The 27780-nt window shown below is 44.6% G+C and overlaps 3 protein-coding genes across 6 annotated transcripts in view; 2 read left to right on the top strand and 1 right to left on the bottom strand.

The window, feature by feature from the left end:
- The window catches only part of LOC104934248 (bone morphogenetic protein receptor type-1A), a 46503-nt gene extending 33820 nt beyond the window's left edge, over positions 1-12683 (top strand). Inside the window, exons 3-13 of one of the 2 annotated variants that reach the window (XM_010749872.3) lie at positions 323-692; positions 7207-7369; positions 7534-7636; positions 7729-7828; positions 7922-8006; positions 8095-8230; positions 8923-9115; positions 9481-9778; positions 9967-10142; positions 10228-10358; positions 10439-12683. In XM_010749872.3, the coding sequence (XP_010748174.1) occupies positions 626-692; positions 7207-7369; positions 7534-7636; positions 7729-7828; positions 7922-8006; positions 8095-8230; positions 8923-9115; positions 9481-9778; positions 9967-10142; positions 10228-10358; positions 10439-10564 (1578 nt within the window). In that variant the 5' untranslated portion in view covers positions 323-625 and the 3' untranslated portion in view covers positions 10565-12683. Of the gene's footprint in view, positions 1-322; positions 693-7206; positions 7370-7533; positions 7637-7728; positions 7829-7918; positions 8007-8094; positions 8231-8922; positions 9116-9480; positions 9779-9966; positions 10143-10227; positions 10359-10438 lie in introns of both variants that reach the window. The other variant, XM_010749871.3, reaches the window with a different exon arrangement.
- Positions 12684-15695: 3012 nt separating this feature from the next.
- Positions 15696-18481, bottom strand: rps27a (ribosomal protein S27a). The gene is made up of 6 exons (XM_010749870.3): positions 18337-18481; positions 18163-18227; positions 17729-17783; positions 16393-16478; positions 15974-16105; positions 15696-15894 (listed from the first exon to the last, which is right to left on the bottom strand). The coding sequence occupies exons 1-6, from the start codon at positions 18464-18466 to the stop codon at positions 15745-15747; spliced, it is 618 nt and encodes a 205-aa protein (XP_010748172.2). The 5' UTR covers positions 18467-18481; the 3' UTR covers positions 15696-15744.
- On the top strand, positions 17790-24585 carry LOC104934246 (clathrin heavy chain linker domain-containing protein 1). Of its 3 annotated transcripts, none has more exons than XM_027275883.1 (11): positions 17790-17896; positions 20863-21050; positions 21134-21222; positions 21335-21533; positions 21622-21734; positions 21894-21993; positions 22069-22175; positions 22386-22557; positions 22624-22826; positions 23580-23762; positions 23919-24585. In XM_027275883.1, exons 2-11 carry the CDS (start codon positions 20965-20967, stop codon positions 24113-24115), a joined length of 1449 nt encoding a protein of 482 aa, XP_027131684.1. In that variant the 5' UTR covers positions 17790-17896; positions 20863-20964; the 3' UTR covers positions 24116-24585. The 3 variants fall into 3 exon arrangements, with proteins under 3 accessions (XP_027131684.1, XP_027131683.1, XP_010748171.3); XM_027275882.1 differs by having other exon boundaries at positions 17790-17910; XM_010749869.3 differs by lacking the exon at positions 17790-17896 and adding an exon at positions 19606-20075.
- Positions 24586-27780: the final 3195 nt, after the last annotated feature.

The raw sequence follows: 27780 nt of genomic DNA, 5'->3' as shown, positions 1-27780 counted from the left end.
TTCAACATCACAGATGACTAACTCGTGAGTCACGTAGGCTGATATGAGTGCTGTACTGATCTGTAATAATGTTGAGTCTATAGATAAGATAAGCTCATGACAAATAAAATAACAAACGTCCTCTGAGCAGCTTAATCCAGCCCCGCTTGATAAAACGGCTTTTGCCACCTTCAGTCTCTAAAATACTGCAGACACAGATGTGTAGACTCAAACATGATGTTTGTGTGTGGAGCGGGTGCAGCAGATGCTCTGGATGGCGTGTTTTAGATCCTGTGCAGTCGTATCAGCTGACTCACTTTAATTCTGTCTTTTCCTTCTTCAGGGTTTTGGACCCAAAGAGCCAGTGAGACAGAAGAGGACCTGATATTGTGATATCACCCTCCAAACCTGAATCCATCCCGTCGTCTCCTCCCTCCAACCCCTCCTGCCTGTCCTCCGGTTGACCATCCTCATCTGGAGCTCCTCCCTGCCCCCACCCCCGACTCCTCCTGTGGATTTAAAGACTTTTATCAGGACTTGAGTGTCTCCGCTCAGTGCGACACGCTGACCAGAAGCTCCTAATCACAGAGCTAAGGCCCAGTCTGGGCCCAGTTCAGGCCCGGTCTCAGTCCAGTCCTGCTGCAGGATGAGAGGTCTACCGTTCTGTTTGGCTGTGATGGCCACTGCTCTGCTGCTGACCCTCAGAACCGACGGTAAGAATCCCATTTCTCTCCAAACACACACAATGATGATTGAGTCTGTGGTTGACGCAACACTGCACACACAACCCGAGGACCTGGACAACACACGGGCCATCTGATCTAATCCTTTTAAAGTTTTATTGTAATTAGAAAACAGTGGTTTAAGTCACATGATCTTTTGTTTTGAATATTGAATTCTGACCCGTCATTCAGCACAAATTATTCCTGTGGCGTCTCCTGATGTTATACCTGCAGAAACACACCTGAGACCGAATCGTCTCTCTGAGAGAGCGAGTACATGAGATTTGTCTTCCTCGTCTGAAATCTAGTGTATCACACGACTCCTGGATCTGTGAAATACAAACCCGGAGATGAGACACACACTCCGGACTACTTCTGTGACTCTCAACCACCGCCATCACTGCTCAGAGGGCGTCTGACCGTCACTCCTCAGATCTATCCTCCCACGTGTTTCACTTCCCTTTTAAACAGCTGCTGCGTTACTCATTAACCCTTAAGTTTGCCGTCAGTGAGATAAGCAGTACTTTCTGACATTAACGTAAAAAAGTCATCATACCCCTCCTCTGTAATCAGCACCCCGCCCTCCCTCCCTGTACACACAGATCTGTATCAGAGGCCTTTTGTTAACGCTGTGATTAAGTGTCAATCGCCTGATAATGGGCAGACTTTATGAATGAGCCTGTAGCCGTGGAAACAAGAGTCTGCTGGTCCGGTCACTCCTTCGTTTGTCCAGAAGTTTACACATAGATGAGTGAACAAATCTGACTGAATTAAATTAGACATTTCCTTTGAATTGTTCGCTGCCACATTAATGAAAAGTTTAAAGTTATAATGAAACGTAATACCTACAGGTTATCTGACAGGGTCTGAGTTCAGAGTATTGTGAATGTTGCACAGTTTGTTTGTGTATGTGGAAATAAATCCACATTTTTTTAGACCTTGTCAGGACAGTGTGGATTTGTTCAGAGTCATAAAACTGCAGCTCTGAACATGAGAAAGGTCACCGTCTGACCTGATAAGAGCAGGGTGGTGTTCAGTCAAGTGTTACCGACTGCGATTGACTTAGACTGCTGATATCACACACACACACACAGGAAAAGGAGGGACTCCCTGTCGTCTTATCAAAGCTGTTTTTCCACTTGTTCCTTCGTATCTTCACCTCCGTCTGTTGACTTCAGCCTCACTTCTTCTCTACTCAATCTTTGGAAGTCAGTGCAGCATCAATTTCTCCATTAATCGACGAGTTGTTGGGTCCATAAAATGTCTGATCGCTCGTATTCGGTTTAGTGTCTCCAGAGGACCAAACGAAGCAGAAAATATTCACATTCAAGAAGCTGAAATCTTCAATAAAATAACTCAAAACTATTAAATGATTATCAAAAAAAGCTGGCGATTAATTTAAATGTTGCAGCTCTAATTAAAGATCAGAAGTTTGCCTCTTACAGCAGCTCATAGAACACAAGGCGGATAAGAAAAGTACTCATACATATAATTAAAATACACAATATAAACCTTTTAAAGTGTATGGATCATTATCAGGCGGTACAGAAATGCAACATATCTTTTTAAAAGCCTCTAGTACGTGCAGATCAGTTTCCTCAGCAGCAGTGTCGGCGCTCCCCGTCCCATCCTCCACTCCTCCCTGCAGGAAGCTGTTGAACTGATTGTTGCCGCTCTCACTTCCTCTCCGCGCATTAACCGTTTCCTGTATGGCGCTGTATGAGCTGTCAGCGGCGCTAAATGTTTCAAACAGCCATTGTTCTCCGGAAATATCCGTCAGTCTCTCTGGAGACTTATTCACCCTTTGAAACAGTGTTCATTTCCCCTCTGTGGAGTTTTTTTTTTTTTCTGCCGCAGACGGTGAAGATTGAGAGAGCAGAGCCAGTTTCACTCTGCACATGAATCTCTCCGTGCGGCGTTCGTAAAGACGTCACGCGGTTGACTGTGAAGTATCGACGTGTGAAAACCGTCCGTCACCTGAGGCAGGTTAACTTCACAGCTCTGCTCTGTTCGAGGTTAACGAGCATCGGGCGGTAATTACTTCAGCTGCCCCTGCCGTCACCACGGCGACGCAGGATCGGCCAAATAAACATCCCATGGTGGAGTTTAGCAGAGGCCGTGTTTAATGAACGAGGCTTTCGGCTGTAAAAGTGTCAAACAAACAGGAGGAGAGCTGGAATGACATGAAGGCTGCGCGGTGACGGGAAGATTTAAACGTTTTTCTCGCATTTAGATAAAATCCGAATTTCGTTTACGTTCCACTTGGTTCTTTTTGTCTTGAGTCAAAGATGAATCAATCGCACGTGTAGATTTTTCTTTGTGTCACATTTCATTTGAATTAAAAGTGCTCTACAAATAAAGAGAGCTCACACACGACCTCATTTGATACCTTTGGCTTTCCATCCATGTTTTAGGGGTTAACTGTCAACTCTGCCAGGTACATAAATAAATCGACGGTTAAAGTTTTTCTAGATGTGGGTACAAAAAGGATCGAATACATGTATGGTTTGTCTGGAGAGGTTTGGATAGTGCTCGGTGCCAGGTAACTCGTGGTGTGGTTAGGTTTAGGATAACATCGTTGGTTTGGTCTGAAGTAACTTGACGTGTTGTGATCACAAACGTAGCTCCCTACATCAGCGGTGTAGTTCTCGAGACCACTTTTTGAGGGTCTCTCAGACGAAGAGGACTATTTCGAGACAACAACTGCAGCGATGTCTGATTCATTAACATCATCACTGTAATTGGAGTCACAAACTTTCATTAACATCGTCACTGTAATTGGAGTCACAAACTCCCATTAACTCGACTCGTTTCTATTTTCAGTTTTTAGTCCTCTTTCCGCCTCTCAGAGACGTTAATGTTCTAGAAAGATGAAGAATGTCAATCGTAAAGTATCGTGTTTTTACTTTCTGTACCAACAAACCAACTCCATCGTGATCATTAGCTACATTAACTCAAAGTGAAGTCTGAGAGAGGGGCCTTCAAAATAAGAGCATGATTCAAATGAGACGCTTCAGTACTTCTGCTAATCTTGATGTCCCAGTTTCCACATGGGAACTTAATTTAATGTAACCTAAACTAACCTGAAACGAGTTCTTGACGCGTCTGATCTACTTCAGCCGTTTTAAGTCGGACAGATAAATGTGGATGTTTCGGCGAGTGAGTTCAGGTCATAAAGCTGTTCTGGAGGCTCAGGATCTGATGAGGTTGAGTTCGGGAAGCGTCGTCCTCTCTTGCGACCTGCAGAAGTGATGACGGCTCGCAGAGAAAAGCAGCTTTGTGTTTATCGACTCCTGACACCAGGAATCAAAATGTACTCGTCAGACTCGCTCGCTGCTGATGTTAAAAGGTTTGATGGGAGGCGGCTTGTTCTTTGTTTTTCTTTCTTGTCCTTCGTCTCTTCCTCCCTTGTTTCCAAGGTCGGAGGAGGGAGGTGACACTGATCGTTCTCTCGAGATTTCAGTGTGGTTGACAGCTGATCTGTCCTCTCCTTCCTCCCTCCTCTCCTCTGTTGTTTGTCTCTGTTTGGAGGAGCAGCAGGAGGCGTCACTCAGGACGTACCTGACCAAAGGTGCAACATGCAGCAGGTTCAGCTTTGTTTCCTCCGGCTGCTCTGCGATCTTCTGATCTTCTGGAGGAAAACGTCTCAGTTTAGTCACGAGCAGCGCCGGCCTCAGATCAGCTGTAGACTCGCACACTATTTACACATCATTTGTTTGTTTAACCACGCATGGTGTACCAGACGGGTGGAGTTTATCACCTCGGGCAGCTCAGAGTCTGGTACGTTTCCATCACAGAGATAACAGATAGTGTTCGACCCGGCTCTCCTTCATCCACACTTCACCTCCTCTGCTGGGACGTAGGTGGAGGTAAAACGAGCGCTCTCAATAGTACGAGTACTGTATCAAAGTAAACATCTGCAGTGTTTATTTAGTATCTCCTGATGTGTACTTGTACTGCACTACGTTTCTCTAGCAGCTGGAGGTACTAGTTAACTTTAACACCCACATTTGATTAATCCATTTGTTAATTTAAAGATTCAGTGAGTCAGAATTGTGATATTTAATCTGTGCTTCTTCTTCCTCGTCTTAAAAGACAGTAAAGTGAATGAAAACATCCTGCAGATTAATGCATGATCAAAATAATTAGGAGATGATTCACTTTATTAATCCTTCAATGTGCAAATTATTTTTTGACTGAGCTCACGTGTTTATATAATTATATATAAAACAGTATTGCAGTCTGAGCATTGAGTACTTTCAAGTACATTTTCACATCATCACTGTGTTTATTGTATTTACAAATACATGAACAAAAAAGACAGACTTATTATCTTTAAACTTGTTTTTATTTACAACACCAGGCTCGGTGGCACAGCTATAACTCTGAGAACTTCCACAATATTCACAACGCCGTTTCCATCAGTGTGTAATCACCTAAAAATAAGAATCATTTTGTTTGTGTACAGACAGATTAAATGGATACAGATGTCTTACTGATGTTGTCATATTTATTAACCCAGCGTGTTGTTTGCTCTGTGTCTCAGCGTGGGTATCGATACAGTTTGATCTTATTACTCTGCATATTTGCAGCCGGTGAGTCACCGTCGACCGACTCCAGGTCGTAAAGTTTCTCTGCGTGAGAGCCGAGCGGCTCGCTTCATGTGCGCAGACCACAGCGGCTGGCTGCTTCGTCCTCAGACTCTTCGTCACGTTCACGGTTCCTCCGAGAGAAAAAGCGGCTGCTGGATGTAAATAAACATCGTCTGAGGCGGCGCTGTGACTTTAAGCGCATGGAGAGAGTCTGATTACCCAGCGTGCTCTCTGCCAGACCTCAGTCTCCACTCTGACTGCCGGCACAATTAAGCACACATGTGGATGGAGACACACACACACACACACACACACAGGAACAGCAGCCATTTCCAGCCTCAACACACCCACCATCGCTTTACTACTTCTTCCTCCTCGCTCCAGTCACTCAGAACTTTTCAGCCAATCAGCTGTGGCTGCCTGACAGCGAGGCAGGACGGCCGGAGAGGTTTTTCAAGTCTAGACGGTGATGACATTGAGTTTTTTTTATTTTTAGTTTCGTGTTTTTCTCTTTTTTTTAATTTTATTTGCACAGATGTAACCTGAGGTCAGAGAGAGACGATCGGGAGTTTTAATGTGAGAAACGTTTAGTGAGATACAAACTGAACTCACGACAGGACAAGTTGTGTTTACAAAATGTTTTCTAAAAGCACAAAACACCTTTAGGTTTGACACTTACTCTCTCCTTAGCTGTGGGACTTACACTTATCCTTTAAAGTTTCCTAGTTAAGGAGAAATGTTACGGCAGAACAATAATGCAGCTTCATTTTTGTTGTAGCCTCACAAAGCTGGCCTGTAGATCACCGGTTCATCGAGGAACTGAGGGTCAATAAAGTTTCATGAATTACTGTACATCCATTTCTGAGAAGCAGACTGAATTAAATAGTTCTTAAAGTGAAATAAAAGCGACAGGAACACACACAAACAGCCTCAGTCTGCATTAGAAAAGTAAAAACAAAACACTGAATCTGTCACAAAAGAAGCATATAAAGTATAAAAAAATACAAAATACCGACAGAATTGGATAAAAAGTTCCTTAAAACTGAAATAATCTTATCGCTTGTTTGACTCTGCAGTTATTTTGTTCACTGTTCAGTTTAGCAGCTGTTCTGCATCCAGTATAATATAAAATAAAACAAATGTCACAAATGTGGAACTTTAACTCAAGGAGTCAAAAACAACAACAAACAAACAACAAGTCGGCCCAATAAAGAGAGATCACTAATCAAACACGTTTGTGTGCAGTGTTTTGTCCTTCAGCTATCAGACTTTAAATCTGAACTCGAGGTGTTTCGAACATCCTGTTTCCTTCCTGAGTGTCTGTGAGTTTTTTTTTTTTTTTAATGTGCCGACTCAGCTCAGATGTAATCAGCTGATCAAAGCGGTTTCCGATCGTTCGTTAAAAACATGAGTCAGACTCTGCAGAGTCACAGCGGCAGACAGACGGACAGACAGACCTGACTGACTGTAACCACGGCGACCGGGCAGCTCAAAGTGTAGGTGTGTGCAGGCCGTTCATGTCCAGACATGACAGCATGTACGTCTACACACCTCCGAGTGTTTTTCACTCTGAGGACAGAGGAGTTTAGACGAAGGAGAGAGAGAGAGAGAGATCAACGTGAAGGATGGAGAGACAAGCGAGGGATTAGAGAAGGAATGAGATAAACAGAAGAATAAGATAAGAGAGGGATTAAAACGTCTCCTCCTCCCTGTCTCACCCTTTCATCTCTCCTTTGAAACATTTTCTCTCTCTGTTGACGCTGAATTGATCCGTCGATCGGCAGAACATCAGTCTAACTGTTCTGGTAATCGACTCAAGAAATACAAACAGGAAACGTGATGAGACTCTTACTCCACAACCTCAAGTGTGAAACTAAACATCGTACTGAATCTGCTTCTGTTCGTCCGTCCAGCTGCAGGTCAGAACCCGGACAACGTCCTGCAGGGCACAGGGGTGAAACCCGAGGCTCGGCGGCCGGGCGAGGACTCGACGATAGCGCCGGAAGACGCTGCCCGTTTCCTCAGCTGCTACTGCTCCGGACACTGTCCTGAGGACGCCACGAACAACACCTGCCAGTGAGTCCAGACTAGAACCAGTACAGTATTTTAACTTAATGTTAGTAAGGCCTGCAGTTGGTTCTCGTGTCTCAAACTGTGCCGTGTTGGGTCTTGGGCCTGGAATTTCCTTGAAAAGGCCTTGAATTTGATGTTAAAGAAAGTGTGTTTGTGTGTCTCCTCAGGACCAACGGTCAGTGTTTTGCCATCATCGAGGAGGATGAGCACGGCGAGGCCATCCTCACCTCTGGCTGCATGAAGTACGAAGGCTCACACTTCCAGTGCAAGGTACGCTTTGAGAGCTTTCGGGCCAGCCTCTGTTATGTGTGACAGGCGACCGCTCAGGTGACGTCTAACCGATCGATTGCTCTGATTGACAGGACTCTCCCAACGCTCAGACCAGGAGGACGATCGAGTGCTGCAACACCGACTTCTGCAACAAAGACCTGCAGCCCACGCTGCCCCCTCAGGCTCCAGCCGGTAACGTTCATGCTCACCTGGCCGAGTGATTCAAGGTGAACGCAAACCAGAGTTGACCACAGTGTCTTTTGTTTTTTGTTTTTTTTCCAGAAGGCAGCCCTCACTGGTTGGCCTTCCTCATCTCCATGACGGTCTGCTGCTGCACTCTGATCTGTGTCACCGTGGTGTGTTACTACAGGTAACGTCCTTTAATGAAGTCGACTGTCAGACTACAGTGGAAACCTGTTGTAATACAGCAGATTGTAATGTGTGTGTGTGTGTCTCAGGTATAAGTGGCAGAGTGAGCGTCAGCGCTATCACAAGGATCTGGAGCAGGAAGTCTTCATACCTGTTGGAGAGTCGCTTAAAGATCTCATCCACCAATCACAGAGCTCAGGCAGCGGCTCGGGGCTCCCTCTGCTGGTAGGGACACGACACTGCATCATCACACACACACACACACACACACTAATATATCGTTAGACTGTGAGTGAGGAAACTTGTCAAGAATTAGAAGAATAATTTAAATGTTAAAACGTGTTTCTTTAATTTAATTTAAATTCTTTACTGAGCAGCGTTCTTTCAGCGACCACGTTCAGTCACACTCGACAGGTCGTGTACCACTGAAACACGTTCACGTTTTTAATTCCTCGTCATCACAGCATTTCTAAACATCGGTGATTATATAATCATAACGTTCAGAACATGCGAGTGTGAAACATATTAAACAATTTTCATGTCATGCACGAGCCACATCTACGAGCCAGAGGAACGTTGTTGGCTTTATTTGTCTTTCACTGACGGAAAGAGAAATAAAACAAAGGAGCAGATTCTCCCTGCACTTCCTGAAACTAGCCCTTGAAACATATTTTCAAGGCCTTGACAGCAAAATAAACACTGAGCGTGGTGCACGAGGCAGCGTCTGACATGTGACAGGATGCAGCCTTTGTTCTGAGTTAGGCGCATGCCGTCCGCTAAAGGATGAACAACTGGTTCAAAATAAGAACAAGAGGGTGAAGGTTTCAGATTTTGATACATGCTTTTAGTTCCTCTTCCTGACAGAGGTGAAGATCTAGATATATAACTCATCTCTCTCTCCTCGTCTTCCCTCTCAGGTGCAGCGAACCATCGCCAAGCAGATCCAGATGGTGCGTCAGATTGGTAAAGGGCGATACGGCGAGGTGTGGCTGGGCCGCTGGAGGGGAGAGAAGGTGGCCGTCAAAGTCTTCTTCACCCGAGAGGAAGCCAGCTGGTTCAGGGAGACGGAGATCTACCAGACGGTGCTGATGAGACACGAGAACATCCTCGGTAACCGGCCGCACCCGACCGCCACTTCACTTACGTGGAAGAATACTAGACAGAAGAAGTGGAAGTTAAATAAACTGGGAGGAATCTGAGCTTAGAGCGACAGGCGGCGTCAGACCGCAGGACTCCAGCACCGGTCGATGGCTCGATTGATTTTTAATTTGGTCGATGATTGAAACTAATGACTGCGAGCGTCGTCTGTTAAACGGAGACAGACGGAGATCTCTGATCGACTGAAGGCTAATTCGTTTAGTGTGTTTCAAACGATGACAGACAAAGTTAAAATCATTCACATTTAATAGATTGAAGATAGACTGTCAGATTCAATCATGATGACGCTGAAGCTGACCTGTCTTTCGTCTCCGCAGGCTTCATCGCGGCCGACATTAAGGGCACCGGCGCCTTCACGCAGCTCTTCCTCATCACCGACTACCACGAGAACGGCTCTCTGTACGACTACCTGAAGCTGACGACGCTCGACACGCAGTCTCTGCTGCGGCTGGCGTACTCCGCCGCCTGCGGCCTCTGTCACCTGCACACCGAGATCTACGGCACGCAGGGAAAACCGGCCATCGCCCACCGAGACCTCAAGAGCAAGAACATCCTGATCAAGAAGAACGGCACCTGCTGCATCGCCGACCTCGGCCTCGCTGTCAAGTTCAACAGGTACGCTGCTTCTCAGGAGATTCACGGCGTTTGTTTCTTTGCTTCCATGGTCAAAATCCTCTTTAGTCTCTTCGCCATCAGCTGTGTCCGAGGCCGAGTTATGTCGTCGACTCTCTACTCGAACATGAAATCACTGTAAGCTTCATCTGACTGACAGCGCTCTTGTTTGTTTGTTTGTGTTGCCGCAGCGACACTAACGAGGTGGACATCCCTCTGAGCACCCGGGTCGGGACGCGGCGCTACATGGCCCCCGAGGTCCTGGACGAGAGCCTCAACAAGAACCACTTCCAGGCTTACATCATGGCCGACATGTACAGCTACGGCCTGGTCATCTGGGAGATGGCCAGACGCTGCGTCACCGGAGGTAAGAACACACAAAGAAAACAACGTTTTTTTATTAACGTACGTCGTTTCATCGCTCCTCAAATGTGACGTCTCTGTCTGTTAAGGTATCGCGGAGGACTACCAGCTGCCGTACTACGAGATGGTTCCCTCCGACCCGTCTTACGAAGACATGCTGGAGGTGGTCTGCGTCAAAGGACTGCGGCCCACCGTGTCCAACCGCTGGAACAGCGACGAGGTGAGACTCCGGTTCAGCCCCGCGAGGCTTTTTAGCTGTTTCTGTTTCTGTGTTTCTGACTCTGCTCCGTGTCGCCGCAGTGTCTCCGGGCCATGCTGAAGCTGATGTCGGAGTGCTGGGCTCACAACCCCGCCTCCCGCCTCACCATCCTCAGAGTGAAGAAGACGCTCGCCAAGATGGTCGAGTCCCAGGACATAAAGATCTGACCGCTCCCTCCTCCTCCTCCTCCTCCTCCTCCTCCTCCCCTTTGTCCTCCTCCTCCTCGGACTCACCTGAACCCAGAACACACTCGACCTGACCTGGACCTCATCCGACCGCACCGGATCCCCAGCCTCAGCTCATTGCTCTTCATCAGGAGGAGGAGGAGGAGGAGAAGATGGGAGATTTAAATATGAAAAAGGACCCGCCTCAGGGCTGAACTGTGCGTCTCCTCCTCCTCCTCCTCCTCCCTCCTCCCTCCTCCATCGTCAGTCATCTGCGGCCTGGAAACAAACATAGGAGTCCTCCTCCCTCCTCCTCCTCCTCCTCCTCCTCTTTCTGTGCCGGTGTTTGACGCTTTCTGTGAAAGCCAAACGAGACGATAATTTTGATGAGCGAGGAGGAGGAGCTTCATGATGCTCGTTGTGAATGAACCGAGAAACAATTGAGATCTCCTTTTTTAAATTTTATGTTTTAAGGGCCCTCCTCACTTCCTCACCTCCTCGTCTCCTCGCCTCCCCCAGCCCTCCTCAAAACGCTAAAAATGCCAATTTTGTTGTTGTTGTTGTTGTTTTCTCTTCAGGACTGAGTTCTCCTGCCATATTGAAATATATCTCCGCTCTAAAGTAGAGTTAATTATAAAAATAAGGTACTATTATAATATGTGAATTTTAAAGTGTACATAGATGTTCTCATTAGACGCCGTGCCTCCTCATGAGAAGATTTTAAAGACCAGAACACTTTGCTGCAGACGTCCAGCCGACTCCTCAGAGACGTTGACAGAAAACGATGGAGTCCCCACGGAGAGACGTCTCCCGTCCTGTCTGTCCCGTCTGTCCTGTCCTGTCCTGTCTGTCTGTGTCCCGGTTCGTGTTTGTCCGTCACGTATGAAGAGGAGCGGAGCTGCTCTGGTGGCAGAGGAAGCGTCTCATTGGTGCTTGGAGTTAAACCTCAGCTGGGTGGAGTCAAAAGAGCCAGATCTAAGTCAGCTCTGCGAGCCAGTCAGAGAGAAGAGAACTTGTTTTTAATTTAAATGTATTGACTTATAACGAGCAAACGAACTTAACGTGTCCAAACCTCCTTTGTCAGCAGCTGTAACCAAAGATAACAAGGCGATCCACGTACGTTTCATCAACCTCCTGCCGGCCTTCCGTCACTGTTTAAAGTTTAAAACTCTTCGATCAAACGTGGGAAGAAGTTAAAATATTTTTAGATATTTAGTTTGTCATACAAAGACGTTAAACGTTAAAGATAACGGAGCACTGAGCTTGTTCCCGTTACCCCTAAATTCCACCGGACGCGGTCGCCGCAGCGCTGTAGTCGATGTGGTACCGTGGTCCGGTTCTCCTACACACCGAGCACCTGGAGCTGACAGGAAGCCAGACACAGAAACAGCATAGAGAATCTGGTGGATTTTCAAAATAAAACACCCCACGCAAACAGAAATGAACTACGCAGCATATTTACACATGTAGAAGCATTTTTAGAAGAACATAAACCAGGTAGGGTGACGGAGACGTGTCCGTGGTTCGGTCTCATCTTTGTCGCTCGGCTTCACCCTAACGTGGTATGCAAATTTAAAAAATTTGGCTCCTCCCACTGAGGTTTCACCCATCCAATCAGACGATTTCTTTCTTTCTGTGTAGAAGATTCATTTATTCCACAATAAAGAGTCAATTTCTTTTTCTTTTTTTCTTAAATTTAAGAATTTTCTTTCAGTTGCATTTTTTTGGGACAAAACATTTAAAATATTTGGGAAACCGGTCTTGAATGCCCCGGACCTCTGTGGATGAAAGTCGCCTTTAACGTTTGGTTTTCTCTCCTCGGCAGCAGGACGACGCGAGATTGTTGTGAATGAAGCTAACCTTTCATACCGTAGCTATTTAAGAGCAGTAACTTAGTGTTTTTCTCTGTATTAAATATGCAAGAAAACCCCCAGTATAGAAATAATCTCTAATATGTAAATCTTTTTTTTGTTTTGTTTCGGTGTTGTTCTTGTTGTTGTTGTTGTCGTTTTGTACAGCATCTGGTTCGGTGCCTTATGAGTTTACCAAGGAAATGAAAACTCTGTAAACAGTCTGTCCAATGTAACGATTTTTAAGTAAATAACCTTATTTTAGTACACAAGCTCTCAGCGTCCGCTCGCCTTCTTTCATTAACTGCACGTTTATTTATCTGTATGAGACGTGACGTCACCCACAGGTTTCTGAAGACACGTCTCAAACAAGCACCCACCTGTCAGTCAAAGCGTCAATCAAAACTTTAAGCCTTAATATAACCTGAACAGGTGAGTTGTATATAAATTCACCCTCAGTACAGTTGTCATGAACGGGGAAATTAGCTACAGAGACCAAAACTGTTTTTTGTACCAGGCTGTAAACATGTTTATTTCTGCTGTGAAGTTGGACATTTGAACATGGGGACTTATGGAGACTGACTCACTTCTGGAGCCAGCCTCAAGTGGACGACAAGAGGAACTGCAGGGAACGATTTGAAAACAATTTTCTGTTGAGTTAGATTTTTATGCTTGACGTTAAAATTAGTAACACCGTCACTAACGTCAGGTATACCCGATATAATATCCCGGATAAAATACAGTTTTTGTCAATTTATGTAAAAGTACAACACTGCCAAATTCTAGTACTCTTATATATTAAATATACAATATTACATAAAATAAAATAAAAAGGTACCATGGGGGACCTTTAAAAATGCAGCAAAATTATTGAAAAATCAGGAAATCCTTAACGAGAAATTTATGTCCACCCATTCCTGAAACATGTGAGCTTTGTCTGGTGAAGGCACAGACTTCCTGCATCACTGACGTCGGATCAGCTGTAGTAAGACTTGCCAGCTGATCAGGATTGGACTCATCTACAGCTACGTGGCAACTTGTCTGTGCAGTCACATTGAGACAGTGCGGTGAGAGGTGTGTGCAGCTCCCAATAGGTCAGTACTGTCAATATCTGCACATGTTTGATGCTGTTTTTGTAGTTTTCAAAGATCTTTGTGTTTGATTTCCACAGGTCTATAGTTCCTTTGTTCCAGATCATGTCTGCTCCTGCTACTTCTCGTCGTAAACGCCTAAAACAACCCTGACTCCTTTTTCTGTATTTGTGCTAGTTTCACCATTCCAAGTCAGAGGAAAGCAAACATCAGTGCGTTTGTCCAAAAAGCATATTTTACATATGTTAAAGTCAAACTCTGTGATCAAGAAAACAAGACATGGCCCCCTCACAAAGGGTGTGGAGAGTTTACGGATGTGGACCAAAGGAACACGTGAAGTTGGCGTTTGGTATCTCTAAAAAGATCATTGCACAAACTGTTACTTTGGTTTAGTGAAAACAAGCACATGTCTGTTCACATTTTTTAATAAAACAGGGATCCTATAGTTCAAAAACTTGACGTGATGGAGAAAAACTGAGATCAGTTTTGGATTCTGCTCCCAAAAATTATTTAAAAACAGCTGTCAGACCTAACTCAGTGTTATCTGAGGTTCACTATGTTTCCAATTATACTAATTAATGTTCTAATTAGTATAATTGTTACTGGTAACACCTGTGTTTATCCTATTTCATGTGGGAAAAGATCTATTGATTCATGAGCCTGACCTGAAAGTCAGTTTGCATCTTAATGTCAAATATAAAATCCAAAGATTTTCATGTTCTGGGGCAGTTTGCTCTCCACATGAACATTTCTTTGGTCCGTTTCTATGGAGATACACGTGGACACATAAACACTAAACTGCTTTAGTTCAATCTTGTAGTGACTCAGAAATCTGCCGACAAAGATATTTTTCCATGCACAGATAGATTCACTTTTATTTTGAAGCTCAGACTCACCTGCACAGCGTTGTAAAGTCCAAAATGTGTTGAACAAATCAAAATGTTCTTCAGTCAAATAATCCCTGATTTCTACAGTTCAAGTTACTAAAACTTTCAGACATTGTGGAGTATCAAACTGCTCCGATAATCTTTTTCCGATAAATATACAGAAATGATTCATTATGCATGAGGGGAGTTATAATTTAAGGGTCAAAATAAACTTTAATTTGGACAATGAGGAAAAGGTTTCTGTGTTTCAGTCAGTGGAACAGGTTAAAATGAGGTGCAAGCACACAGGGAGCTCTAAGTGTTGTGAGGTTATTGTTTCTCTTCGTGTATGTGTAGATTTTATTTTTGTTTTGTAATAGAAATATTTTATTTATCTGTAAGTATCAGGTATATCTAAACACGTTGCGAGGAAGCTTGGTGTTGTCGTTCATTATTTAAAGAGTTTATAAGTTAGTTTTCTTCTCACTCCTTTTCAAATATGTATTTCTATGTTTAAATGTTTTACCTTATTTTTATTTTGGTTTGCATGTTCGAAATAAACATTTCAATCAATCAGGCACACCTGTGTTAACGAGGCGGTCTCACAGCTCTAACACAGAATATTTTTAAAAAAGCTGAAATTGTAAATTCAGATGTTTTACTTTATTAAAGTTGATTTAAATTTGTTCATGTTCTGATTTTCAGAACAATGTGCAGTGATATTTCTAGTCTCCCTCTGCTGGACGTGCTGTGTTACTGCACCTCAGACACACACGGGAAGCAGCTGCTAAGAAACTTTTTAACAAGTTGAAACGATGTTACTCATCAGTTCGTCTCTCTAGTTTGAATCTCCTGCAGCTCCGAGTGAAGTCTTTAAACTCTGCATCGTCTGTCAGATCAGGAAGTGACTCACTTCCTCTTTCAGTTCCTCTTCAGAGCCCGACTGGACCAGCAGACAGCAGCTTTCTGTGCTGCGACTGCACCATGAGCAGGTTTTATAACAAGTGTTGCTTTGTGGCACTTAGAAACTTTTCGGTCGGCGTTTTGCAGATTAAACTTGATCTTAGGAGCCGCAGCTCTTCTCACCTTTATAAAGTCGTCCGATCGCTCGAGTACGGCAAACAGCAGCAGATTTAAGTCTAATTAAATCTGAACTTCTGTAATTGTAACTTTCATTGGTTCAGCAGATGCTGTGAGATTCTTGTGAACTGTTCTTGGCTCATCTAGCGCTCAGGTTTAACTGAACGTCTAACCTCAAACCTCCAGAAGAAGATAACCGACTTGTAACCCGTCAACCCTCGGTAAATTAAAGACAAGAGTCTTTGAGTTGTGTCAAACGTTTTCGTCTTTATTAACGCCCATCAGTCTGTCCCCGTCTACTTGTCCTCAGGCTTGTTGAAGCAGTAGGTCAGGCAGCACTTGCCGCAGTAGTGACGGTCGAAGTGGCTCGCCATGAAGACGCCGGCGCCGCACTCGTCGGCGGGACACTCACGCCTCAGCCGGTGGATTTTACCGTTCTCGTCAACCTGGAAGGACAGAAAAGGAGTCAGAGGCCGCTGCAGCACCGCCGGACGCTCGAGAACGGACAGTTCAAACCGTCTTTACCTTGTAGTACTTGAGCACAGCGAGCTTGACCTTCTTTCTCTTGTGCTTGTTCTTCTTGGGGGTGGTGTAAGACTTCTTCTTCCTCTTCTTTGCACCACCACGAAGTCTCAGCACTAAGTGCAGGGTGGACTCCTGAGGAGGCGGAGCAAACATTTAATAAACCCAAAACCTTAATACAGCTTCAAGCACTTTCAAGGTTCCCAAAATGTCCAAAATCCAGACCCTTGAATCCTTTATCACCAAGTCTAAACTGTTCAGATTCAGATGTGGACGACAGATAGTTTCAAAAACATTTTGAGTCCGTGAATTCAAGCATATTCCAAACCTTGAAAAGTTAGAGTTCACTATAGAAACTCACAGAGTGAATGAAGTACAGTTCACAGGTTTCATTCAGAGCTCTGACTCTGAACTCGGCTCACCTTCTGGATGTTGTAGTCGGACAGCGTGCGTCCGTCCTCCAGCTGCTTTCCAGCGAAGATCAACCTCTGCTGATCGGGAGGGATACCTGAAGACGAGAGAGCGACCCGTCAACACAGCAGCTACAGAAACACGAGCTGCATCCTCGAGTGCGTCAGGCTGAACTTCACGTTTCATGTAAAAGCCGATCACAGGAAAGTTAACATCTAAAACTTCAATGTTTCCTGTTTGCTCGACGCGAATATAAAAGAGACATTTGTTGCTGCAGCATCCTACGACTTTAACATGTTCGGAAATACAAAAGCTGCCGTCACTGACATCTAATAACACTTTAACTTAAACTGACAGATCAGGCTGATTTTAATGTAACATGATGAAAGACACTTCTGTCTGTTCACTGGGTTTGCCCTTTTTACTTTACTCTTGTAATGACGGTACACTTTTTTCGCTGCTGTTACCAAGTGAGGTATAATCTTAATTTAATGTGAAGCTGCAGTGAAACTAAAGTTGATTCTCACTTCATAAGAGACCGTATTATAATCTGTTTAACCTATTTTTAATGTTGTGTTCTTGTACGTTGATATACTTGTATGATTCTTTGTTTCTGTTATTTGCTGTCTGCTCTCGTTTATTGTAAGGCGACAGAAAGGCGCCTATGAAATAACAGTCTGTCGCCCAAGCACATGTATTATTATTATTATAAATCAATCTGCATGAGGCATGATGGAGGTTTTACTCTGAGTTTGTTCACTAACGATCATTTCCATTAGTCAATGATACTTTTGTAGCGATGGTACATTTTTTTTGCTGCTGTTAACGGGTGAGATTCCGATGTGGGACAAATAAAGTTTATTATAACGTGAAGCTAAAGTTATTCTCACTTTAACGACCATTAATCAATCTGCATGCGGCACCACGAAGGTTTTAATTTGGAGTTTGTTCACTAACGATCAATAAAGTCTGTGCTCAGCCTTTCACAGAGAAACTGAAGTTTATATACGAAGAAAGATAAAAACTAAATGTACAGTCACAGCAGGCTGCAGAAGAAGAATTTAAGTTAATTATTTATAGCAGAGACAGACGTCCAGGAACAGATCTGTGTTTTAAAAATGATACTGCATCTTAATTTAAAGGGGACTTAAAGAGATCTGCTGGTTACTGTAAGTCACTGATATCTGCAGCTCACAGGACCCGGGTCCACACACAGACGGACGACCCGGGTCCCCCACACAGACGGACGACCCGGGTCCCCCACACAGAAGACTCGGGGTCCACACACAGATGACCCGGGTCCCCCACACAGAAGACCCGGGTCCACACAGACATCCTCTCACTCACCCTCCTTGTCCTGGATCTTGGCCTTGACATTTTCAATAGTATCTGAAGGCTCAACCTGAAACAAGAAGAGGACGGGGACAGGTCAGCCGGTTCTTCCGGTCACAGCTTCAAACCACATGCTCGGTACAAAGAGTGAACACTTCATCTGTGACGTCAGCGTGACTTCAGGTCGTTAAACCCCGGTAATAAGCGCAGTTTAGAGGAGGCACGGCCCGGTTCAGCCCGGCACGTGTTTACGGTGCTTTAGCTTAGCCGCCTCGTATTTAACGAACAGCGGGACGTGTCGCGCAGTCAGCTGCAGTTTAAACACTCACAGTGATCAAACATGTTTATATCAGACTACACATGTGATGAAACGGGAAATATCCCGCCGGTGTCTGTCGGTAAAAGTCGGTTAAACTCGGCTAACGAGCGGCGCCTCCATCCCAGCTCACCTCGAGGGTTATAGTCTTCCCCGTGAGGGTTTTGACGAAAATCTGCATCTTGGCGTTCAACCCACCTGCAAAACACACACAGGCAACGTTTAGAGTCGGTTCAGAGCCGAAACGAGTTTTTAAAAAAACGTTTTTTCACGTTAATTAACGTAAATTCACGGAGCGCGAGCTTACCGCAGGTCACTGCTAATGGCGGATCATGAGAAGAGGTCTTCCCGAGGCGGACACGGGGTTTTCTGCACGCGTCCGCACGGGTCAGGGCGCCCGTCCACGGCGCCTGATCGAAAATAACAACAAACTGCATAATTCGAGGCGATTTAACGTCTTTATGGTGTTGACGTTAATATAACGTTAATTATAACGGCGCATAATTTAGTGTTTTCCAAGAAGAGATTTCTTAAAAACTTCATTTCCCAGCTACACGTTCGCGGTAACTATGGTAACGAGGTTAGTAGTTCGGTTTGCACGGGGTTAGGGTGCCCGTCCACGGCGCCTGATCGAAGATACCAACAAACGGTCGAATTTGAGGCGATTTAACGTCTTTTTTGGCGTTAACGTTAATCTCACGTTGAAGTTAATCTAACGGAACACAATTTAGTGTTTTTTAAAAAAAAAGAAATCGGGTAATCGTTTTTAAAAACTTCATTTCCCAGCGACACTTTCGCGGTAACTATGGTAACGAGGGTAAGGTATCTGTCCACTGTGCCTGATTGAAAATATCAACAAACGAATTTGAGGCGATTTAACGTATTTTTGTGAGCCGCCTTGGTGTTAACGTTAATCTAACGTTAAAATAACGTTAACGTTAATATAACGGCACATAATTTAGTGTTTTTAAAGAAGAAATCCGGTAATCGTTTTCAATAACTTTAAAAACGTTACTATAACGTTAACGTTAATATAACGGCACTTCATTTAGCGTTCTCAAAGAAGAAATCGGGTAATCGTTTTTAAAAACTTCATTTCCCAGCTACACTTTCGCGGTAACTATGGTAACGAGGTTAGTAAATTGCACGGGGTTAGGGTATCCGTCCACGGTGCCTGATCGAAAATAGCAAAAAAAAAGGGTCTAATTTGTGGCATTAACGTTAATACAACGTTAATATAACGGCATATAATTTAGCGTTTTCAAAGAAGAAATCGGGTAATCGTTTTTTTTTTTTAAACTTCCCAGCGACACTTTCGCGGTTTGATGGTAACGAGCCCTACCGCATCCGTCCACGGTGCCTGATAGAAAATACAAACAAACGGTCGAATTTGAGGCGATTTAACGTCTTTTTATGAGCCGCATCGGTGTTAACGTTAATCTAGCGTTAATATAACGTTAACGTTAATATAACGGCACATAATTTAGTGTTTTCAAAGAATAAATCGGGAAGTCGTTTTGAAAAGAACTTCATTTCCCAGCGACACTTTCGCGGTTTCATGGTAACGAGCCCTACCGCATCCGTCCACGGCGCCTGATCGAAAATACCAACAAACGGTCGAATTTAAGGGAATTTAACGTATTTTTTGGCGTTAACGTTAATATAACGTCAATATAACGTCAACGTTAATATAACGGCACATAATTTAGTGTTTTCAAAGAAGAAATCGGGTAATCGTTTTAAAAACGTCATTTCCCAGCTACACTTTCGCGGTAACTATGGTAACGAGGTTAGTGGTGGGTGTAGAAGCGGAGTTGTCCCTGTAAATCTGTGTAAGTAGCGATGTCTGAGCTCAAACACGGTAACAGTTCGTCTTTAAGTAACGACGAAGGTCACTCGACTCCGGATATTTTGATTTCTGACAGCGACCGAAGGTTTTTCCAGTCTTTGTGCGAGTTTATCGCTCATGAGAAACGGTACCTGCAGTGTCCACAGGAGGGCGCGGACGAGCTCAGGTACAGCGTGTACCGGACTGCGTTCAGCAAGGTAAACATACCGATACCGAGCAAACACGGGACGGTATCGCCGATACCGATACTTTCCAATAAATAAAGTGAATCTCAATCAATGTTCATGACCTTAAGTGTTTTTTGTGATGTTTCCTTTTTTTTATTATGAAATAGTTAAAAGCCAGGACAGAATTAGGACAAAGTAGAAAATGCTTTATTATCAAAATTAATTATTTTTCAGAAAAATCTTAAATAAAAAGTGCTAAACAAATTAAAACAAACAAGTACTGTGGAGAAACTATAATGATTTAATTTAATTTGTCTTAACAACAAAAACAACAACTGGTGAAAATATAAATAATATGTAAACAACTTAACAGCCCCAAAGCCTTTAGTTAGTTATTCTGTGTTTTGGTTACAGCTTTTTGTTTAAAAACTATCACGTGAACTTAAAGTGAAGAATCGATCTCACCAGGCTAGTATCGATCTGATAATATTATATATAATTTAACACACATGTTAAAGCACAAAAAGTTATTTCAGCACCACTTTCATTAAAAATAATAAAATAAAATAAAAACATTGTTGTTTATAAAGCAACTTTCTGTTCAGGCAATAGTTTATTATGTAAAATGTTTATAAAGAAAAGAACCAGATACTAGAAGCTTCATTTATAACTTTATTTAATAAAAAATAACCTTTAAAAACAGAGTTTACAAAGTCAGACAGGGTGTCCCACAGTCGAAGGGCCCCTTTAAGGTGTCAACATGTCTGCTATGTGACATTAACTTTAAAGGTGATCTGTGATCTCTGTTGTTTTTCAGGTGATTGCACGATCGACGACGTATAAGAAACTTCTGTTGACCATAAAGGGAGAGTATGACGACGCGATCAGGGAGCTGCAGAGGAGGGAGGGTGAGGCCAGGATGGTTCGGAGAAATCTGGAGGCCTCGACGTCACATCCAAGATCACTGATCACCTGCCAGAGACGAGCCGCCGAGCTGAGGGAGAGGTGTGTGTGTGTGTGTGACTGATTGTTGTGAAGATTATAGAAGAAATGTGAAGAAATACTTCTTTTTTTTTGTCTCTTTCTAGAATCTCCGCCCATCAGAGCAAAACAGCAGAACTTAAAGAGGAGATCAAGAGATGGAAATCATCTGTAGAGCAGAGCACATGGATTCCTGGTACTGATACTGACACTAAAGCCACAGTACTTACTAGGCGTCCTTTAACATTCTAGTGTATCACCGTATCATCTCCTTCATAGTACAACCTCACGTCTGTCTCACCTCCCAGGTCTGACAGTGGCTGAGTCGGTGGATCTCGAAGCTCTGGACAGACATCTGAAGCATCTTGAGGTCCAGAGAGCTGCTCTGCTGGACGAGAAGAGTCACCGCGTCTCTCTGGAGGTCAAAGCCGAGCTGGACGCCGAACTGCAGGCTGCCGAGCGCCACAGAGATCAGCTGCAGACGAAGAACAACCAGCTGAACGTCCTGTGAGAGTAGAAACACTCAACATGCTGCTGTCTCCAACTACACTGATTTTGTAAAAGGATGTAAGTAATACTGGAAATCTGTCTGCAGACACAAGCGTCTGAGGTTCGTGTCTGGCCATCTGCACACCTGGGAGGACAAGAAGCTCGTCCCTCTGGAGGAACTCCTCAGATCCATGCTGGAGGACGTCGGACAGCTCAGCGGTGAGACACTGACACTTAAACAGTGGAGATTTATTGAAAGAGTTTCACCAAACAAACACATTTCCACTATATTTAATACTTAAAACATTATTTCTATCATGATATTCATTTTTCATAGATTTAAAATGTATTCATAACCTTCTGCTGTTTGTCCTGCAGTGACGGACGATGAAGCCCGCGGCATCGACACCGAGCTGTTCGAGGACGAAGAGCCGACTGGAGTCAACGAGTCCAGATTCCGGACAGATTACCTGCACAGGTGCTGCGCTCACACTCAAGGTCTGATCGGTTTATCTGAACTCGGCAGACTGAATCTTTAATCTCTCTCCGTCAGGTTTACTGAGCTCTTTGATTCAGCTCGGTACGAGGAAGCTGCTCTCCACGCTGCGAGATCTCCTCGAGGATTCCTGAGGAACCTCGACACCATGGAGATGTTTAAAGGTGGGAAACGCACTCAGTGAAGACACTCAAGGACTGTAGTTGAGTACAGACTTGAGGTACTTCTGGGAGGCGTTCAGGAGTTGAGTGGCATGTTTTCTTTTGGGGTGATTAAGATCTCTCCCCAATAAGATGGAGGAGCTAACTCACTTTGGACTCGCTGGTCACTCTTGTGAGATATTTATATTGAAACTCTTCCTCTCTCTCTCTCAGGTGTGAAGGGGCCCCCGTCGTCTGCCCCCCCTCTCCTGCTCTTTTTCGAGGCCCTGCTGACGACCCTCTCAGTCGGCGACAAGCTCTCAGCTGCTCTCTCTCTGCATTTCACCCGCTGTGCCCTGGAGCACGGCGCCACGCAGCTCCTCACCCACGCCGTCAACACTAACAAGTAAAACGATGACACGCATTCACGCTCTGACCGTTTTCCAGGTCCTGACGGTCTCTTTCCTCTCAGACTGACCTTCTGCGAGGATCTGGGCGACGTCCTGACCGAGCACGCTCAGAAGAACCGACGTGCGGCTGACAGGTATTTGGCGTTTGCCAACGTCGCCTACGAGGCCTGCGGGCTTGACAGGAAGGTCGCACTGAGCATGTGCATGAGAGGCCTGACCCACAGCGCCGCCAGTTTCATGAAGGAACGCAAGAACTTCACAGCTGGTGAGCATGTGAGGACGTCATCTTTAGACATCTCATCGACTGATGGAGAAAATGATCCACAGATGAATTGATCATCTGAAAATAACCCTCAGCTTTGGTGTAAATAAGTAGGAAGACAAACTGAACAAACAAAGGGAAAAGACAATGTGCTGTGAGTGTGGGACAACAAACTAACAAACAAAGGAAGGACATAAAATACATGTACAGAAAAGAAACTGAACGCTCAGATCTAAATAACAGTAAAAGTACTTATGTGTCCATTATGGATCTCCAGGGTGGGAAAACAAACCAAAGATCTTAAAACGTGTATCCACAGTTATCACCACAGGGCTCTGCAGCAGTGTGTGTGCTGAACATAACCGCTGTGAAACAATCGGAAAACAACTTTTTATTTCGCAGATTAACCGGCTTGTGACCAGTGCTCGCTTGCAGCAGAATTTACGGATGAACTTAAATTGGACTTTTCTTAATATTTCATCCTGTGTATGAGAAATGTTCATCCCCCAGATCATTTTCCCAATCTTTAATAAATATAGTTTTTAGATATAAGATCCTAGAAGTCACTAATTCTGCCTTTAAATGTAGTTGAGGATGTGATTATATAACAATCTGTTTAAAACACAGATTATTGTGAGCGAGCAGACGACGGTTGTTGAGGTTGTTGAGGTCTCTGAAGGTGACCTGAGTAAAATTTTCGCTGGTCCTTAATAATCTCTCTCTCTCTCTCTCTCTCTCTCTCTCTCTCTCTCTCAGAGGACTCCATGTGGGTCCTGAGTCGCTGGCCCAGCCTCCCCCTCCTCCGGCTGTTGACGGATCCTGAGCCGGGCCACGCGGCCCTCTTGTCAGTGGGTGTGGCCTGTTCCACTCTGCTGGCGGACCCTCGGCAGCCCGAGCTAGCTCTGCAGCTCCTGGACGGCTTCGTCAGCAGAGGACGAGGTAAACACAAACTGTCAGCAGACACAAAGCCATTGTTTGTGTTTTTCCCGCCTGGCCGAGGCGAGGTGGTGTTTATGCTGATCAGGCAGACTGAAAAATGTAGTGATGAAGATGTTTTATAGTTTTTCACCTCGCTGCGTGTCTCTGTCCTCTCAGGGGTTTTGGAGAAGGTGATCCTGGAGGACAGCCGATCCTCAGTGGACGTTTGGACCATCGTGTCGTCTCTGTGCTTTAAGATGAACCGTGTTGACCTGAGTCAGGCCATCCGGTCCGTCCTGCTGGACCAGAGCGGGACCGGGGCCTTGTCCCCGGACCTGGAGGGAGCTCGGATGATGGAACACATCTTCCTGTGAAAAGACGTCACACAGGGAGGAGAAGTTCAAACTTTCAGACTCTCAGTGGTGAAAAAGTAAAACCACTTCTGTGTTTTCTGCCTCCTGTTCATTGAAAACTATTATCCTGTACCAGTTCTCCTCACCTTATCACAGACACGCCCGATCTGTGATCCCAGCGTTATCTGAACAACCTTCGACCTCCGGCTGAGTCAGTGAAATGACTCAGGTAAAAATCTGAAACAGTGACGTCTGACGGCCAGCAGGTGGCGAACAGATTGACAAACTGAAGCCTGAAGACTGAGCGTGGCCTTCACACACACCTACAGAGGCCAAGTGATGTTTGTTAAGTGTCATTTTAATTGTAATAATAATTATGATGCCGTTTACTGATGAAAGAAAGACTAACTAATGGAAGAAGAGCGGGTAGCAGCCTCTGTGGACATGATGACAGAGGAGAGGAGAGTGAAGAGAAAGCTGAGAAGAGATAAAGAAGGGAGCGAGCAAGAAGCCGCCGGACAAGAGTAAATGTGGGACTGACTTTTAGTGGTTGGTGAGAGGGGGGGGTCCACACATGCGTAGAGGTGACTCAGTGGAAGAAGGTGAGAGGTTAAAGGGGAGCAAAGAAACCCGTGAGGACGTGTCAGAGTTGGTGTCAGATGACTGAAACATATTTAACCGTTCTCCTTGTTCGATTTCACAGAGTAATCTGTCGTCGGTGCGGAGTGACGAGGTGATGCAGCTCCCATGGACCAGGGTGTAACTTCAGCAAGCTTTATATGAAGGCGGGAAGTGAGTCATGAGATAACTTCTGTTATGTAAATTAAAGATGCTACAAGTTGAACATCAGTATATAACATGATGTAGAGGTTACACGGCTCAATGTGTCCTGCGCTCTTCCCCGTGTTCGACGACATCCTTTTAATATGAGCGCTCTGCTTGTAAAGTTATTTACAGCTGAGGTCAGTCAGTAGAGTAGATGGAGGGTTTCTTCATCTCGGCGCCACACAGACACCAGAGTGCACATATCTGATTTATTAGTCCTGTTAAACTTCATCACAGATAAAGGCTGCCTAACGTCTGTGGAAGACGTATTCAGATCCTCCACTTAAATCTTAAATAGATATATAAAGATAGATAAATACAATTCGGCCACACACTGATAAAATGTTAGAATAAATAATAATACGCTCTCGCCAACGACTGAAAGTCAGTCCCAGCCTCTCTCACTCTTAATTTCTCAACGTCTTCTCCTCTGTCGTTAGAGGCTGCTGAGCCCAGTTGCTCCGGTTCTGGCACGACAATGGCTCTGCTCTCCATCAGCATGTCAGGAAACTCTGTAAGTCACAGAGAGTTGATGCAGTTTCACCAGAATCAGTGAAATAGTTGGTGGTGTGTGACTTAGTGCCGTAAAGCGTTACGTACTTCTCCCGACCCGGAGCCCAAAGTCACGACAGACAAAGGTATCCGTCTTAAGTCCTCATAAGTCTGTCTAACCAGACAACACGCTCACTCATCAGCAGGTCAAACAGAGGAGCCTTTGTGTCGGAGCAGACCACACTCTGATCCACATCACAGTGAATGACGCTACACACTCCGAACAAACACACTCCCACTGGTCTATAAACAGAGCCTGCAGCCACAGCAGGCCGACTGTTCACCCTGAGTCCTCCCTGTGAAATGTAGGAAATGAAGCTTTTATTGTGGCGTGACCTCGACCTCAGATCGGCCTGAGTGGACATCTTTCTGTGATCAATATCTGGAGCCCGGAACAATGAATGGGATCATCTAGGAACACTGTAGTCACGTAGAATCAGCTGCATTAGATTAGATTCTACCACCTGCTCTTCCACGGCACATCAGTTTTAAATAATAATAATCCTGTGTAAGAATGTAATATGAATTATATTTATTCTGACAAAGTTGTTGGATGCTTAAAAACATAACTGGAGTAGCACAGCAGGAACATTCATGCCTGAGTGTTCGCCTGCTTTTCGATGGAGAGAACGAGATTAAAAGAACAGAGGACGATTTTGAAGAGTCAGTGCTGACTCACAGCCGCTTGGCTCTGTCACAGTGTATTGATCTCCTGCAGTGTGTGTGTGTGTGTGTGTGTGTGTGTGTGATGCTGGCCCAGCATGACACAGCTTCTTTGACTTTCACCTATTTTCAACCCTTTTTTTTTCTCCCCTCCCTCCAGGATATTAAAGGATACGTTCAAAGTTTTTCTAAGTCAGTCTTGTGACATTTGTACATGTGTTCTACTTTTTAAATCAAGTCAGATTGTATTCATAAAGCCCAAAATCACAAATAAAATCAGTGAAATAGTTGCTGCTGTGTGATTTAGTGCCGTAAAGCGTTACGTACTTCTCCCGACCCGGAGCCCAAAGTTACATAGTGTGAGAACAGACGTACGAATGACAGAGACATCGTTCACCTGATCACAGGTCAGTGTGGGTCAACAGGAGTTAAACTCTGTTAGTTTAAGAGAAAACACACACACACACACACACGTCACCATGCATCGACCCACCTCAGAAATATCTCCCATCAGCCTCGTGGCAGCTCTGCAGAATATTTTCCACCAAACCAACAGCAACACATTTAATCCATGGAGTCAACACACACACACACACACACACACACACACACACACACACAACAGATGCCCATTCCTGATGTAATTCGCTCTGTCATGAGTGCAAGGGGAGGAGACAGACAGAGATAAAGTCTGACGAGGTGTGTGTGTGCAAGTGTGTGTGTGTTATAAATACTCAGACAGCAGACTTCAGTAGGGAAAATGAAAAATGCTGCGTAATACCCCCACAGGGTGAAGCTGAGGTGTGTGTGTGTGTGTGTGCGTGTGTTATTGTGCTTCTATTTTTGTGAGGACTTTTTCAGTGTCAGACCTTGAACATGGCGACATTTTGTCCCGTCCTCTCTTCTTCAAGCGGCTCTTTGAGGGTTCAGACTTGGTTTGTAGGTCAAGGTTGGGGTCAGGTTTATATCCTACATCACACATTTAGGGTACAAATTAAGACTATATATATATATATAGAACATATCTATGAGATGTTAGCAGTCGCCCCAGAGACATTTCCCTTCTTATTATTCTGAATGATTCTCGTCATTTGCCCATGTCGTCTCTCATAGTCACACCCTTTCCAGCATTTGCTTTCAGCGGGCTGGAGGTGGAGGAAGTGCACGAAACTTTGCAAAAATAGAAGCAGGGCGAGGGCGACACGTCGTTCGGCCTGTTCGCTGACATGTGGAGCAGGTTAGAACATCGTCATGTTTAGGAAGGTTAAACACACCAAACACCAACTCACTAACGTTTGTTTATCTGTTTGTGTGTCAGAACTTCTCTCCTCTCTCACGACCCCTCAGATTTATCTGGTGACCTTGTGGAGGCGCCCGACCCGTAGGTTGGACTAAACTAGCTATCTGTTTATTAAATATTTAAAAGTAAAGTAACAGTAAAATGCTGCTCTGATGCCGATGCATCAGTATGGATGATCTAATTATGTCGCATGGACTCATATATCAGTCACATGAGACATTTTACGACATCTCGCTTCATCCTCTGGACGGACCCGACTGGACCTTCGCCTCTGACCAGCAGGCGTCTGTTAACTTCCTCTAAAACACACTGTAAACAGTCCGAGCTGTTGCTAGGCAGCGGTCCC

The sequence above is a fragment of the Larimichthys crocea genome, unplaced genomic scaffold (genome assembly GCF_000972845.2).
Source record: "Larimichthys crocea isolate SSNF unplaced genomic scaffold, L_crocea_2.0 scaffold239, whole genome shotgun sequence".
Classification (NCBI taxonomy): Eukaryota; Metazoa; Chordata; class Actinopteri; family Sciaenidae; genus Larimichthys; species Larimichthys crocea.
Note: the sequence above shows the minus strand (reverse complement) of the source record. Positions and strands in the feature narration are given on the sequence as shown.